At 31.1% G+C, this 16703-nt stretch overlaps 1 protein-coding gene across 1 annotated transcript; it reads right to left on the minus strand.

The window, feature by feature from the left end:
• Window positions 1-7131: 7131 nt before the first annotated feature.
• Window positions 7132-15674, minus strand: LOC115891798 (T-box protein 2-like). Its single transcript, XM_030912358.1, has 4 exons — window positions 15343-15674; window positions 14330-14432; window positions 8662-8795; window positions 7132-8544 (listed from the first exon to the last, which is right to left on the minus strand). Exons 1-4 carry the CDS (start codon window positions 15401-15403, stop codon window positions 7772-7774), a joined length of 1071 nt encoding a protein of 356 aa, XP_030768218.1. The 5' UTR covers window positions 15404-15674; the 3' UTR covers window positions 7132-7771.
• Window positions 15675-16703: the final 1029 nt, after the last annotated feature.

Below are 16703 nucleotides of genomic sequence, written 5' to 3' on the forward strand. Positions count from 1 at the left end.
GTCCCATCAAGTCCCATTTTGTCTGTTGCCAAGTATATTTCTTTGAAAAATAAACAAGATTTTCTGAAAATAAATTAATAATATAAGAAGAATATAAGTAACGTATGTTAATACGGAAATGTAAATTTTTAGTTTAGGTTGGTTTAGGTTCTTTTTTCGTAATGTACTGATAATATCAAAGAAACAGAATGACTAAGTTGATCGATTTCAAAGATAAACGATAAAATCTGACAACGGCGTATTTTATTTATTCTAACCTATGATTTTAGCACGCTAATCAGCTGTGCTAATCAGACTTAAACTTAAACATAAACAAATCTGATTAGTTGTTTTCTTGCATTTTTGCCTTTTTAAAGTGAGTTTCAGAGTTTTTCGATATATTATCGTTTTGAGAGTTTTTAAGGTTTAATTTTAGTATCGTTTTTGTTGCGTACTAATTTGTAATTATTGTTAAATATGAATACTGAACAGGACACGAGTAGCAGGAAAAGACGAGATGGTGGCAATGTGTGTGCTTATAAAGCCTGCAAAAATGGGTGTTATTCTTCCACAAACATAATATTTCACTCTTTTCCAAAAGATCCTGAAAAGTATTTTTATAAAAATATACTACATAATTATGTTATTAAACTAAATGTAATCCATAGATCGAAGACATGGTTAGAAGCTTGTAATATATTTTTACAAAAAAAATTGAGCAATTCTATTTTTTTGTACATAAACTCCACATTGTGATATTGTAGAATGGAGGAGAAAGATCACCGCGACCTTATAGATCTATAAGGTCGCGGTGTGTTCATTGTAATATTACACTTGTTCAAGTCCATATGTAAAAAAATACACGTAAATAAAACACTTCTTACAAATCGACTTGGCCACTTTATCTTGTTTACCAACGATATACAAAATATTGCTTTTATTATCTTTATTCCCCGACAAATATGTTTCTAATTATAATTTATTTTATATAATATTTAGAAAACATTTTTTTTTCGTTTCTATTTATTTCTTTACCCATACAGTAACTATTTGTAAGCTATACAGGCAAGTTTTAATAATAGTCTATTTCAAATTTCCCGCGAAAAAGTTACGAAAATTTAAAGGGACAAGCGAGACGAGGTCACTCTCCCCACCACTCAAACATGAAAGGTACCGCGCGAACTGTCGTCTCTTGTCTTATCTACTCTTTGACTATGATGTAGGGTAGACGTGGGGTAAACTCAATAATTTGTTGTTTTATTTTGTTTGTTTGTTGTTTTATTATGTTGTGAATAAATGTTGGTAGTTATTAAAATTGTTATAAAAATATATAATTCTAATAAAAATAGATAAGTTATAATAAGTATTTATTAACACAAACATCCGATACGCTACTGAAGCAGGTAAGTCAAATTAACGTATCTAAATTCTTTGACATCTAATCTTTGACAAGTAATAAATAAAAGCTAAAATGCAAGAAAAATATATAATTTAGTTAATTTAAGTGAATTTCATAAATGATCGGTTTACTACACGTATGTATATTATATAGTCACTTACTAGCGAAAAGTTGTTCCATTATTTCACTCAATTTTTGCCGAGATCTACCGCACGCTACACAACCAACTATTTTAGAGTCTTTTTCGATAAATCGCGATAGTGTCACTGTTAATTTAAGTTCTGCCACAATTTCCATCTAGATTTACTACATTTAGACAGCTATCAGTAGTAGAATAAATAATAAAAAACATAAAATAAGCTCCGTAAAGACTGATAAATCCACAAAATTTCAAATCAAATTCAAATGTGTCAAATGAATCGTCAAACAGAACTGTCAAGGATCCCTACCCTAGAGAGCTTTTATGGTGGCTTTTCCGCCCACCATGCATGAATACATGGATAGCATTATGCTCCTTCCTTAGTCTTCTTATTCAAAGGGTACGAGTGATATCGGAAATGGAGAACTAACCTCTCTGTAAGACCGTCTCAGATACTGGCTTTTGTCTAGGGTTTGTTTATAACCCCCCCCCCCAAAAACATTCACTTTCCAGGAGTGCACCAAAAGCGGAAAATTTGAGCGCCAAAGTATAGAATTGGGTACTTTCGAACATGCGTCGGTTAAGTAGAGCTGTAGCATCGTAGGGACTAAAATATTCAACAAAGTAACTGAAAAATTAATTCAACTGTAACTGGTAATATATTCTACTAGTGTGTACCCGCGACTTCGTTCGCGTCGAATTAATCATTTGTCATGGTGATGATAAAGCAAAGCAAGAATTTCCATTGACATACAGACTGGATGAAATTTTATCACATTTATGTCAGCATGAGGAAAAACAATATGGCGGTATTATTATATAACTTGGTAATATTTGAGGGGTAGATTCATCTCGTTGGAATTTGACTTTCAAAAAATCCGTTTGCCAAAAATAAGCTTTTTACGTCAAGCAGTTTAAGCAGAATCGTGATTCGGATGGTCATATTTTATGAAACACCCTGTATAAATTTTTAAAAAATCCTAAAATATGTAAAACAACAAAATAAAATATACGTGTTTAAGAGTTTTTCTGAAAAACTCACCGGTTTTTAAATAAAAAATATTATAGTATTTGAGGGGTGGTTTCACCACCTTGGAAATGGTATTTCGAAAAATCTCTTCTTATCGAACCTCTACACCATAGAATCAACCTGTATGCCAAAATTGAGCTTCTTACGTTGAGTGGTTTGAGCAGGATCGTGATTAATCAGTGAGTCAGTCACTTAAGGATTTTATATATTAGCCTTGTTTATATATTCTTAAAGTTGGTCAACCGACTAGACAAAATGTGCTGCTAACTGGAGGACAAATCGTGAACCTTTCGGGGCGGAGTTAAAAATATCGATTATTTTCGTTATTTTCCTCAGAGTAATGTAATAATATAGCCCCGGGTATCTGCAAACTTTAATAGTGATCAGCTGATTAAGAAATTTAAACGAAACTTTTATTTAACTGTAAATTGTGGATTATTTTTGCCTGTTATTTTAAGAATTCTAAACCGTATTAACAAAGAAATTATTATTTCGATATGTTGGTACATTATTTATAATTTATGACAATGCTAATTGGCTGTTAATTAATATTTAAAAAAAAGTAACATACCTATTTTAATTTGATTTAATGCAGGTTTATAAAAGAATCATTTCATTCTTAGATTATTTTATTCTAAATTGAGTGCTTTACGAATTTTACGATATTTTTTTTTGAAAGCATAAAACTTTTTACATTTTTGATGCCAACTAATTGGCATGGTATTATTGGTATGGGAATTGGCCAAGAAAGAAAAGAATTGGCTATAACTTGTAATTTTTCGAAAAAAAAAAACATATTATACCTATATCGCTGAAAAGCTTAAAGAATGGCGCTTTTTATGAAGTCATGGCAAACTAGGGTTTCCATTTAAAAAAAAACATAATGTTTGTGTCATATGTCAAAAATGACAGGCTGTAGAAAAAAAAAACAGAAAACACAAACTCATTAGGTATGTGATTATCCACAACTTTTATCGATCGATGATATCTCCCGATCGATGATATTTCTCATATAATTTTACATATAAAATGACAACGATCTTCATTTCATAGCCATCGTTGACGCCGTTTTTATTTGATTATACGGTAGATTATAATGGTATTAGAGACAAGTTTTAAAATAGCCAAAATTTGTTTTTTTCGAAATGTCTAGTAAGCCTTGAACTTCTCCGAAAAATCCGAAAGGCGCATATTTATAACCCCACAAAACTGCATTTCTTTCCCCATTTAACCGACTCTCTATCTCCAGTAGTTTCCGAGATACTAATAGAGAACATCGTAGGAAACTTACCTTGTATAGTATTTAGAAACTAACTATTATTATTATTTGACTAGATTAATTTGATTAATAAGACTCGATTAATTTAATTTAAAATAAATTTGATCTGATTTTTTTTTGTATATTCTACTACCAGAAAACCAAAATTATATGATAACGCACTTTTCAACGAAGTTGAAGGAAGATATGTATCTATCACAATACTTAATAGAATTACTACAATTAGAAGAAAAACAAAAAGAAAAAATACCCAAATACCTTCACCTACTACTCATCTACAAAATAAACGAATATAATCTCTTATAAAAACACTACAAAACTACTTGTATTTTACACTGAAAAAATTATCAAACTTACTAATTAATCAAACAAAAAGAAAAAATAACCAAATTATCCCTTCACCTACTACTTAACTACAAAATAATAAACTATAAAAACACTACTAAACTATTTCTGGTATTCTACACTAAACATTATAATTAAACTTAATAAAGTTAATCTAATTTTACACTACAACTATAAAGAAATAAGAACATTTTTTAAAACTAGAAGAAACAGAACTTCGTGCGACCAGTATAATAGATCAAGCGGACAAAGAATATAAAATACTTTAAAAATGTGCATTCAGAAAGAAAAAAATATCTGGAAAATTATCTAAACAAACATTTTTTTTTTCTTATCAGTGAAAAGCATCGGCCTCGTCGGCCTTGCGGAATTTGTCGGGTATTTACAATGGTCGAATTGTATAATTGCCAGCTTTTATAGCATATCTAATAGACAAAAAGTATCTGGTCGATTAGTAACCAATTGGCACAGTCCGAAAATTATCGATTTTTATTTTTTCTGTTTTTATTGGTCGCTTCAAAATTCAGAGTAACAAAAAATATTTTTCTGTAGTAAAAGACTGTGAAATACGCCCCGCCATCTGGTGCTTTACATCCATAAACGTCTTAGGTTGAGCTACTTTAAAAATTCATATACAAGGATATTAGTATTATAGCTGAAGAAAGAGGGGACATCAAAGGGTTAGTCGCAATTGGATAACAAACAAAACAAAATAAAGTCAGTGAAGGCTTCAGTTTCCATGCACCTTGTAAATTATAGTAAAAAATACTAAAAAATCTGTGAATAATCGGAAAAGAATGCTCGGTAAAAACGAGCGAAACCGTATCTGGTTGACGCCACTCTCATCAGTCTGACGAGGTGTTTTGGCCGGCGGCTGCCAAGGGCCACAAAGGGCAGCCGAGGCAAGTGGGTGGTCCCTGAAGGAGCCACCGTGACCAGCACACGTCATCGCGCTACTTCCGTACGTCAAAATGGGCCCTTGATTGGCCCGATGGTGATATATGGTTCTGTAATATACACCGAATAACTTGATTAATATGTTTTTTTTTATGTAAAATCGACGACGTCAGATCACGACGACCTTTGTGTGCCTCTTTCTTGAGTTATAACTCGTCATACAGTCTCAGGGCTTTGACAAAAGCCAGTATCTGAGACGCTTTTACAGAGGTTAGTTATCCGTCTCCGATATCAGTCGTACCAAAGATTAGGGCACGAATGGTTGTCGTCTCGGCGCACTCAGTGATTATAGGTGTTCTGGTGTTTCCCCATTTTCCCCACAGATTCTGAATTTGCCGTTGTTTCTTAGCTTCAAACTATTAAGGTGTTTGTTTAGGAGACAGTGTCATATTAGAAACCCCGTGACAATCCGAAGAATATTCTTAATTAAATCAGGGAAAATATTTTGATTTTTCAGAGTGTCTAAAAATTTATTTTAAATAATTATTAGCTTCAAACGGCAATAACTTCTTTAATTTAAATGGAACATCCTGTATATTTTACGAGAATCAGATGCACAATTTAATTGTCTATCAAATTATATTATACCATTTTTTACCTATCTCTTTAAGTTTCCGTAGAAAATGCATTTTCTTGTAATTTAGAACTTATTTATCAATATACCCATGGACTATTGACATTTTAGATTATTTTTAAAGATGTACCAAATTTTTAAAGAGTACCTACAGATACTAATATTGTCGATATAATTCGTTTATTTCATTAAAAAATAAAAAAAACTGTTTAAATATTTGTTAAAGAGGACCAATTAATATGATTCCAGTATTCAAACTACATTAACTGACTGTTTGCGTTGTTTAATAATAATTGCTCCAAATACTAAAAAACTGAATTTTATATGGACGTTAGACTTAGACAGTGTGATAAAAAGTAACACCTTAAAAATGATATTTCATTTTTTAATAAATGCTTATTTATAACAACAAAGACTTTAATTTGATAACTTATTATTATATTGATTTCTGACTCAAAAATCCACATTTATTTATAATAATTTATTAACGAACACAATTAAGTATGTCATTAATTACTATATGGGCGGAAATAATGGTGTTATATTTAATTAATGGTATACTCTTTTATAAAGATTTAAATAGTTTTCTTTTTGCATACAAATGGGCTAGTAATATTATCGTTTTGCTAAAACGATAATATTACTAGTCTGTACATTTTGTACATTTGTTGCTTTAAAAACAATCTAAAATGTCAATATTCCATGGATATATTGATAAATGAGGTCTAAATTATAAGAAAATGCATTTTCTACGAAAACTTGAAGGGATAGGTAAAAAAAGGTATAATACAATTTGATAGACAATTTAATTGTGCATCTGATTCTCCTAAAATATGTAGGGCATTCCATTTAAATTAAAGAAGTTATTGCCGTTTGAAGCTAATAATTATTTAAAATAAATTTTTAGACACTCTGTATAAGGTAGTATTATTTTTATTATTGCAACACAATAACTGATCAATAAATAAACTTCATTAAATATTTAGTATTAAAAACATTGATACCCTTGGAGAAATGAAGCTTTTAAATTTTTACTGCAATTTCACAAAATTGAAAATATTTCAAAAACGGTAAGGTTTAAGTATAATAAACCTTAATCAAATTTACCTTTATTTTAATCGTAGAAACTAAAAATGTAATAATATACAGGGTGTTCCATTTAAAAAAATACAACTTTAATATTTTTTATTTATTTGGGACACTCTGTATCTTGTAAAAATATTTTTAATTTGTAGCTGTAATAGTCCTTCAACGAACCCCAAACTTACAATTTGTAAAAATCTCATCGTTTAGCTACAATACTCCGTGTCGTATGTGGTGAACAACCCTGTATATGTTTTTGAATATAGTTTCTTTGAGATTTATGAGCGTTTTACTGTATATGAATGTTGAAATTAAAAAAAAACAATATTAACTCAATACTCGCGATCTTTTTATTTCATATAAAATCTCACTATACATATTATACAATATATAAAATATAATTCTTTTTAAACATTTATACACGATCAAAAAGTTTTATAATCAAGTAGACTTTGATTTTGACACTTGAAAAAATTATTGTAATGTAATTGATCGTGAAACTTTTTGACCATATCGTATATACAGTATGTCCCCGGATTGTCTTTATAAAAGGAAAAAATTTCATGTTTTTTTTTTAATTTTCTCTTAAACGGTATGGAAATTTGGAAAAGTTTAAACGGGATTAACCATTTTAGAACAAGCAAAATTTTTTTATGAAAATTTTTATATTTTACTGAAAATATTAATAATAAAAAAGTTTTTTCTCTTGTAAAAAAAATCCGGGACATACTGTATGGAAACATAACAGTAATTTGTCCAGCAAATTTTTATAAACTGTCTAATTTTATTTACACTTAATATTAACTAAAATAAATAAATTATAACAATACAATGCCTAATATATAGGGTGAACCACTGCTTCGAAAAAATCCATACCAGATTTTTAAAAGGATTTATTTTCCTATTTTTTTTTCTCCAAACACTGGTTCACACTATATACAAAAACATTGTGGTAACATAATACACAAAACACTTTACAGCTCATATCAACAACCCAGTATACTTCGTATAGAAAAGTCCGAATACTTCTTTGCTGTGTTTTCTTTAACAGACTCCTTTTCCCTAATACTGTCGCTCTGTCTCGTATACAGGGTATCTCTCCAGAAGAAACCACCGTAATAGTTTGGATAGAAACCTGGGTAGTACGTCATGGGATGGTACAAACTTGACGGAGGCGAATAGTACCCGTCCCAAGCGTATGGATAACAATACGTAGGTTCTTTTGGTGAAGTTGATGGTATTTTTGGTGATTTCAATTCTTCTGATTCTGTAGGAGATGGAGGACTATCAGTAGTACTGGAAGTACAAACTGGAGAGCTTGAAGAAACCGATTCTACGTCGATTTTGAGTGTTTTACATGGCAATTCATCACTATCACTATCAGAACAATCTTCTTTCTTCCTTTTACACTTAGATTGACCAGTCACTCTAAATCCTTTAGCAAAAGGATTATTATCAATCTTCAGTTGGGTGATTTTCTCGTTTTGATATGCTGTAACTGCTACAAATAGGGTTTCAGGGAACACAATGCATTTGTTAGGGACCCAGGCAAAGGTACTTGGATCTGACGTCTTGGCAATTATGATTCTAGGTTGGTACTTGTGCATGGAGGTTAGAACTACTTGGCCTGGAGGTGGAGCGGCTGTATTGGTCAGTTTCATTCTGGCGAAATTGACGGTCTGGGACATCCAGTACTCTCCTTTAGCCGGACTTTCGGGATGGACGTATAGTCTTTTCGGACTTTGAGCTTCTTCGCTTCCTAGAAAAAAGAAAATAAATAAAATTATGAAAATGATTTGAATATATTTGAAAGTTTCTAATATTTTTTTTAATGAAGATTTAAGTAAAAATGTGTGTATTAGAGTACTGGTCGTACCTGCCGGGGCCCAACCTTCGTTAGTTGAGTATTTTAGTCTGCAATGGGAGGCGGGAACCATCTCTATCATGACGCAGTATGTGCTTTGGGGTTCCAGATTGCTGATTTCGATTTGCAGAGATGGAAACATCCTTCTGTAAACAATTGAAATGTTTTGTTAATCATTTTTTTTTATGAAAAAAATCTGATTTAGACACAAATATATTTGTTTTTAAGAATAAATAAAAATAAAATGAACTAAAATGGCGATTTCCATCACCGTCAAGATGGAAACAAAGACCTGTTGAATCAGTTAAGGCTAAACAACATGGTTTTACACCCTAAAGACTCCGATCAAGATCAAACCGTATCGTACAAAGCTTCGCCTGTTTTTTCTAGCGCAAAAAGAGCCGCTAGCCCCTGCTAGGGGTGGCCACCGAGCTTTTTCACCCTCGGCAAGTCAAGTGTTAAGGCCGACGCCACAATGGCACCGAACATGCGGCTTATCTCCGGGCAAGACCGTCTCACCCACTGTCTTTTTGTCTGAGATTTTTGCCGACAAACCTGTGCCCTCAGACCCATAAATATCTTCAGTTTCTTTTCATATTTTTCAGCTTTGTTTTATGCAAATTTTATAAGGTCAAAATCGCTTTCCGAGTTTTTTCCGAGGTTTACAAGGTCAAAATCGAGGGATCATACCTTTGAATAATCGCCTATAATAGTTATTTATGTATCAAGGGAATTATAAAAGTATTAATTAAGTACTGTTAATGCAATTTTATTGATTAACATCAAATTTATCATGTCAAAAAACTCCCAGACACCAATTTTCATTCAAATATTGACGTTACTTCAGAAATTATTGGGAAAAAATCGAAATAAAAATGAAACTTCAACACCCTGTATCTCCGAAATTAAGCATTTGAGGACATACATTTATACGAACATTTTTACTTATTTTTTTTTTATCTGGCAGAATATGCTGCTGAAGTTTCCGGAATACAGTTCGGACCACCCTGTATATCGCGGTCTCAATAATTTTATGGATATGCTCATTCTTTAGACTTTTTCTTCAAAGATTCTGTGTTTTGTCTTGAAAATTTCTGACAACCGATTGGCGAATTAAAAAGACTCGTTTTTTATTATATCCTTCAAAATAATGCCGCATAGAGCTGTTGAGTGTCATATAGTGCCAACATAAAACTACCACTTTTATACAAAATACCCCAAAATTTCCACGCTTATTTGCTTAGACCTTTGTACGAAAAGAAAGGAGCACAAAAAGCCCCGTTAAGTATAGAAAATAAGATGATGCCACATAATCCTTTTGTGCGACAATGGTTTCCATGTCAAAGGAAGCCGACAAAGATGGACTCACACTCTAAGTACTAAGTTGGCTTTTGGTCGTGTAGAGCAACGGTGAGACTGTGCCCGAATTAAGATGAACAGGTACATAAAAATGTTTCAAAAGAAGGAGTTCACACATGAGTTGCAGGAGACCATCGTGAGAGATATTTTTTGTTTTGTATGAAGAGGTTTTTCTTTTCAGGGTTTTTGTTATATGATTATTCGTTGGTTTTTGTGGTTTCTTTATGCTTTGAATTATTAAAATAACAACTATTAGTATAAAAAGCTTCATTCAGAACCTCCAAATTAGTCGTTTCATTTAGCGCAGAGGTTTGTTGAAGCTGTTGCTAGGATATTGAAACTGAAACCACTAATTTAATCACTCAACGTAGGAAGCTCAATTTTGGCATACAGGTTGATTCTAGGGTGTAGAGGTTCGATAAGAAGGGATTTTTCGAAATTCCAGTTCCAAGAGGGTGAAACCACCCCTCAAATATTACAATATTTTTTATTTAAAAAACGGTCAAGTTTCCGAAAAAATGCTTAAACACGTATATTTTATTTTGTTTTTTTACACATTTTAAGATTTTTTAAAAATGTATACAGGGTGTTTCGAAAAATCTGGTCATTGATTAATCACGATCCTGCTTAAAGCGCTTGACGTAAATAGCTTATTTTTGGAAAACAGATTGACTTTAGGGTGTAAAGGTTCGATAAGAAGGAATTTTTCGAATCTCAAATTCCAAAAGGGTGAAAACGCCCCTCAAATATTACAATATTTGTTATTTAAAAAACGGTTAGTCTTTTGGGAAAACGCTTGGATAAGCATAATTTATTTGGTTTTTTTACCATTATTTCGAAATTTTTTAAAAAATCATACAGGGTGTTTCAAAATGTTGGGTAATTTCTTAACCACGATTCTGCTTAAACTGCTTGACGTAAAAAGCTTATTTTTGACAAACGAATTTTTCGAAAGTCAAATTCCAACGAGATGTTACCAAAGTTATATAATAATATCGCCATATCGTTTTTTCTCATGCTGACATAAATGTGAGAAAATTTTATCCAGTTTGTATGTTAATGGAAATTCTTGCTTTGCTTTATCATCACCATATACAAATGATTAAATTCGACGCGAACGAAGTCGCTGTCGCTACTTCATCTAGGTAAACCAGTAAAATTTTTTGTGTTTGAAAAAATTAGACACAAATTTAGACAATAATTTAATTCTACAATGAAAGAAAAAATAAATAAAACCAAACAAAAAGAAGCTCTTATACAAAGGAAGTGTTGATTTACTCTAACCCCCGACAAAAAAAAAACACAAAATTACTGTGATTTCGAAAATGAAAACGACTTCCTTTAGACGCCAGTTGTTGACAGGTACAAATAACCGTAATTTTCGCTTTTATCAAATCAAAACTTCCTGTGTGAATTTCTCTTTTCGAAAATTTTCGAAATTTCTAATCCCTCCGGAGACAAAAACTAATAAAGGTTGCGCTAATCCTTCTCACACACAAATAAGGTAATTAGAAAAGAAATTAGCGATGTCTGAGTGGGGCTTTCTTCAAAACCAAAATTTTGCTTTGGTGTCTTTTGGAGATATTAGGGAGTTTTCGCAAGTACCTTTTCTCATAGACGATACTGAACAAAGAGACTTACCCCCATAACTTTTTTATTTTTTCAAATAAAAAAACCAGATTTGGTATTTTAGTATATGACATAAAAAAGGGTTGATTGATGTATTCAATTATTTTTGGTCACTTCCTGTTTCACAGGAAATAACTACTACGTTTGATTTTTAAATGGTACCCTCGGTATTCTTTTACCTTATTTGATTTAAAATTACATAATGAATAGAATGACATCTAATACCTCAACTTTTGACATTTTCGCTTAAAAATAGTACTTTAAACTAGACAATTTGACTCAATATGTAAGTATCTGTTACCAAATTATTCGGTAATTTTTCGGTTTTTTAAAGCAAAAATCTCAAAAGTTGACATATGATATATGTCATTCTATTACTAAAAAATTACATAGGGTGCCATTTAATAATCAAAAACAAAACAAAACAGGAAGTGACGAAAAACAATTGAATACGTCAATCAATTCTGATTTATGTCATATACTAACGTACCAAAAGTCTCGTTATTTTATCTTGAAAAATAAAAAGTTATAGCACAAAAACACCCGGCATACTCAGACACAAATAATGGAAGTTTCCCTTATTTTTGTGGATAATTGTTTTGTGCCAAAACTCCCTTTTTACAACTCGGTACTACAGGTATCTGTACCTGTGATTTGCCGCCACTTGAAGCAGACAAAGATAATAAAAATATACGATGTGCCAAAGCGACTATTGTAAAATGTCAAGTGGTTTTTACAGCCATGAGAGAATTAAAACTATAAAACCATTTATCCAAAATAGAAAATTTTGGATTAGGGAACTACTGAATATAATGACACCTAATTTTAATAAAGGAATTAATACCTCTCCAAGAATTATTGAATGAACAATTAGAATACCATTAGAGGGAAAATTTAATGTATAATTTACATATTTTAATTAGATGATTTATATCTAATTTATTGAAACCTTTGAATAAAAAGATTAAGAAAGAACTACAAGATTTTGGGTGACCTTAAAGATCTTTTGTCTCCCCTTTCCTTGAGTTATAACTCATCATACAGCCACTGATTTTTTACCTCTTGTTAGCGAAATAGTGTAAGCAGTTTAATGCCGATTAAAAGTTGTCTCTTGGTATTTTGTCGATTTCGGCCTCCTTGATGAGATAAACGCAATTTTATTAATTTGCTTTGATCCAAGTCTAATAGCAACCTTTAAAAAATTTTAATATCATTAACTTGCAAACGTTTTAAATAAGTACTCATACCATTATTCTTTTATTTGAAATTGCTGTAGGTTGGATTAATAGTAATTAATGACTAATGACAATAATATTAAATAATAAATTAGGTAAAATACATAATTTATTAATTTTATTTTTATTTTTAATTTTCTTAATTTTGATTAATAAAATTGCGTTTATCTCATGAAGGAAGCCGAATTCGACAAAATATCAAGAGGTAACTTTTAATTGGCATTAAACGGCCTACACAATTTTGATATCAAAAGAAAAAAAATCAGTAGCACGTCCCTGATAAATTTCCTCGACACTTTTTAGCATTCAAATATGTATTACTTTTAGTAATTTTTACCCTCAAAATTACACTCGAAACGCTAAAAGTATTTGAAAGAAAATTATAATAAATCCAACAATATTAAGATTTTAACACCCTGTAGCTACGAAACAAAGCAGAATCGGTCCTATGTTGATATGAAAAATAAATATTATCTTTACGCCAAGAATCTCCGCACGAGAAATGGCACATGTTTTTTGAAACACCCTGTATAAAATATGTCACGTATTTTAGCAGACCAAAAATTATGAAATTCAAAAAAAAAGTTGAGAAATTGTCCTTGATGATTAAACTGAAGTGGACAGGAAATGCTGGGCAAATCCAGGATACGACAGTTGTTTATGATAATCCTATGACGTTTTGTTAGTGTTGGACGATATTTTGCACGTCCCAAAACGTACCGTAACCACATATGGTGTTTTTCAAGCCACCGAAACGTGTTTATTTACCTTTGGTCCCAAAACAACAACCCTCGGTAGGTTATAACAGCCCCAAGGATGTCCTTGAGACACATTTTCCTACCATTATTATAGCCCTATTGTATTATTCCTATTTTCTCATATACCATGTTGATTTTTTGAAATTGATTTGAAAAAAATATGTACGCAAATAGTTTACCAGAAAATTCTGAACAGTATACACAGTGTATGAAATTTCAGTGGCTGATTATACAGATAAAAAGAAGTTCCTATGAACATATGCTTCCTGAGGAAGTTACAGTCTTTGATAGTACCCTTATAGTACCATATGATCGAAGAAAAAACAGCGTCAAGGACGGCTGGGAAATGACAATCCATGATAATTTCGAAAATTTAATAAAAATTGTTAAAAACAATTGTCAAAAATTAACATTAATTATAGAAAGATTAATCTCTTTCTAAAAGATTATTTTTTATCGAATTTTAAACTACTCCATTTAAAAATCATTTTTACTCAATATAAAAATAAATTACAGTTTTATTAAAATATGAAGAATAGTAGGGGCCAAGTATATGACGTCTAGAGCTTCACCTAGTCAAAATGATCACCAATTGCCATTCCCCAGCCGTCTTTGACGTCGTTCTTTTTTCGATCGTATGGTATTTATCCCAAATGACGTATATAGGTTCATATTATGTGTAGAATTCTGATAACTTACCTTCCAGTCTTAGTGATGATCATCTCATTTTCCAAATTGTTGAACTTGTGCCACAGATCGTCGTTTTTTAATCGCACTTGGCACTCGTTCATCACATAATGGTCTATAACACAAATCAAACACAAAATTTTTAAATAAATTTGCCAAAAAATAAATAAAATTTATATAGAAAACAAGTTTTGAAGGCTTTTTATAGTAAATTACTTGTAAGCGCCGATGGTCCGACAGAAATTATGAACAATTTTCATTTCAAAGGCCACTCTGACACTGTTTTTTTTTCGGTCATTAGGATACTTTATTCTGAATTATTAATAATTAACATTACAATGTAATAATATGCCATAAAGTAGGTATATAGGTAATTGAAGAATTAAAATGATATAGGTAATAGAGACCCTTTTATAAAGTATACCTACCTGTTTGGTTAATTTTGAAAAGTACCTAATATAATACAGGGTTTAAAAGAATTACTATTGAAATTACTTTTCATTTATATCAATAGGTACAATAATTTATAATATATACAGGGTGAGTCTTATATAAGTACAAATATTTTTAAGGGTAGTATTTTAACCCCAGAAACACGTATTTTTCGCAAAAAAAAGTTTGAAAATTTGGATTTTTTTTTTGAATTTCTTGATAATATGGTAACATAGGTGTAGCAGATTAAATTTACAAGAAATAAAACCCAGAAAAGATACAGTGGTTCTCAAAATTTTAGCAATTTTTTGAAGTAAAGTAACACGGTAACTAATTTAAAAAACGTAATATAAACGCAAATATGTACACTTATTAAGACCCAACCAGTATTAAAATCGTACAAAACAAACAAAAAAATTTGGTATTTGTACTAAATAGGTACTATAATTATTTTTATTGGAATAAATCTAGAGATATGTATTTTAAGAAATAGACAATTTAAATACTTTATTATTAATATTAAAAAATATTAGATATTTTCTTCTTTTAGTGGTAAATATCAAAAATACACACTATGAACAACATTTACTTACCATTGTATCCAGTATAAGGTACTCTCGATTCAACACCATCACCATAAACAAAACGATTCATTTTTACAAAGAAAAATAGTTTTTTTTCACCACAAAAAACACTAAAATTTAAACAAAAATAAACTCGAGGGCTAAAAAATTGATGCTCTTTGACGCACTCTTGACCTTGTCTAACGAAACTAGTCTTCCTGGACCTTAGCCGGCCCTTTTATGTCGAGCAGTACCATTAGAGACTTGGTACCTGCCCATGGCAGTTAGATAAGGGTCTCTATTGGTGGTACTGGCTCAATACAAGGGTAGGAAACGATTCTATTGGTCCAAGGGATATAATCCACTTGTGGTTTAGAGATAGAGGGTTCGAATTTTGTTTTGACGCACAAATTTTGTTTTATTTTTGAATTTTTTTGTTGTTTTAGGGGTCTGAAATGACTGAAAAACTATACTTATCGTATATAAAATTTTATATTCTGTTAGTATAATAATATGTCTTTCATTGATGTGAAATATTTGTAATTTTAAGGAATCTTGTCTAAAATTGTTGAAACAATACAGGTCTTTATTTAGCGTTAAAAAAGTACCGTATGATCGAAAAAAACGGCGTCCAGTTGGCTTGGAAATCAACATCGATGACATTTCCCATATAATTTTACATATAAATGACTGCGATCTTCATTTCATAGCCATCGCTGACGTCGTTTTTATTCGATCATACGGTATTAATAATTGTTTAAAACAACTGAATTTTATAGGAGATATAGAATGTTCAGCCATCTTTCAACGTCACGTCATACATTGTCGAACTCTCTCAATCACTTTTCAACCAGATGAAAGAGACTGGTGACGTCATTACGGCATTACGTAAATTACTGCATATTTTTTTTAGAAATTGTCACAGTAACTTGATTTGGGGTTATAATTTTATTGACGAACATCGATCAATGTCAAAATTAAACTTTGATTGTTGCTGTCTCAAACAGAATTCAAATTTTTTATTACAAAAATGCCTCAAAGATTTGACCAAAATGAACAAGAGCTCATTGCTAAGGTTATAAATTATTTTTCTCGAGAAAGAGACGCTGGTAGAACCTTAGATAAGGAAAGAGAGGGGACGGGTAACACGCATATTCTCCCGTGATCGGTTAGTGAGGCCAAAATTCGATCGGCGGCCATACTTTGGTGACACCGAGCGAATTTTTATGTTTTTTGTGACAACTGTTTTGTTTTAAATTTATAAACTGTGTTGTTTAGTATGGTGAGATGTTCAGTGTATGGCTGCAAAGGCCGAAGTGAGAAAAAAGTGGCTGGAATTACATTTCACAGGTAAAAATCGATACACAACTTTTGTTATGTGGTCATAAAAT

The sequence above is a fragment of the Sitophilus oryzae genome, unplaced genomic scaffold, assembly GCF_002938485.1.
Source record: "Sitophilus oryzae breed Bouriz unplaced genomic scaffold, Soryzae_2.0 scaffold_119_pilon_pilon, whole genome shotgun sequence".
Lineage (NCBI taxonomy): Eukaryota > Metazoa > Arthropoda > Insecta > Coleoptera > Curculionidae > Sitophilus > Sitophilus oryzae.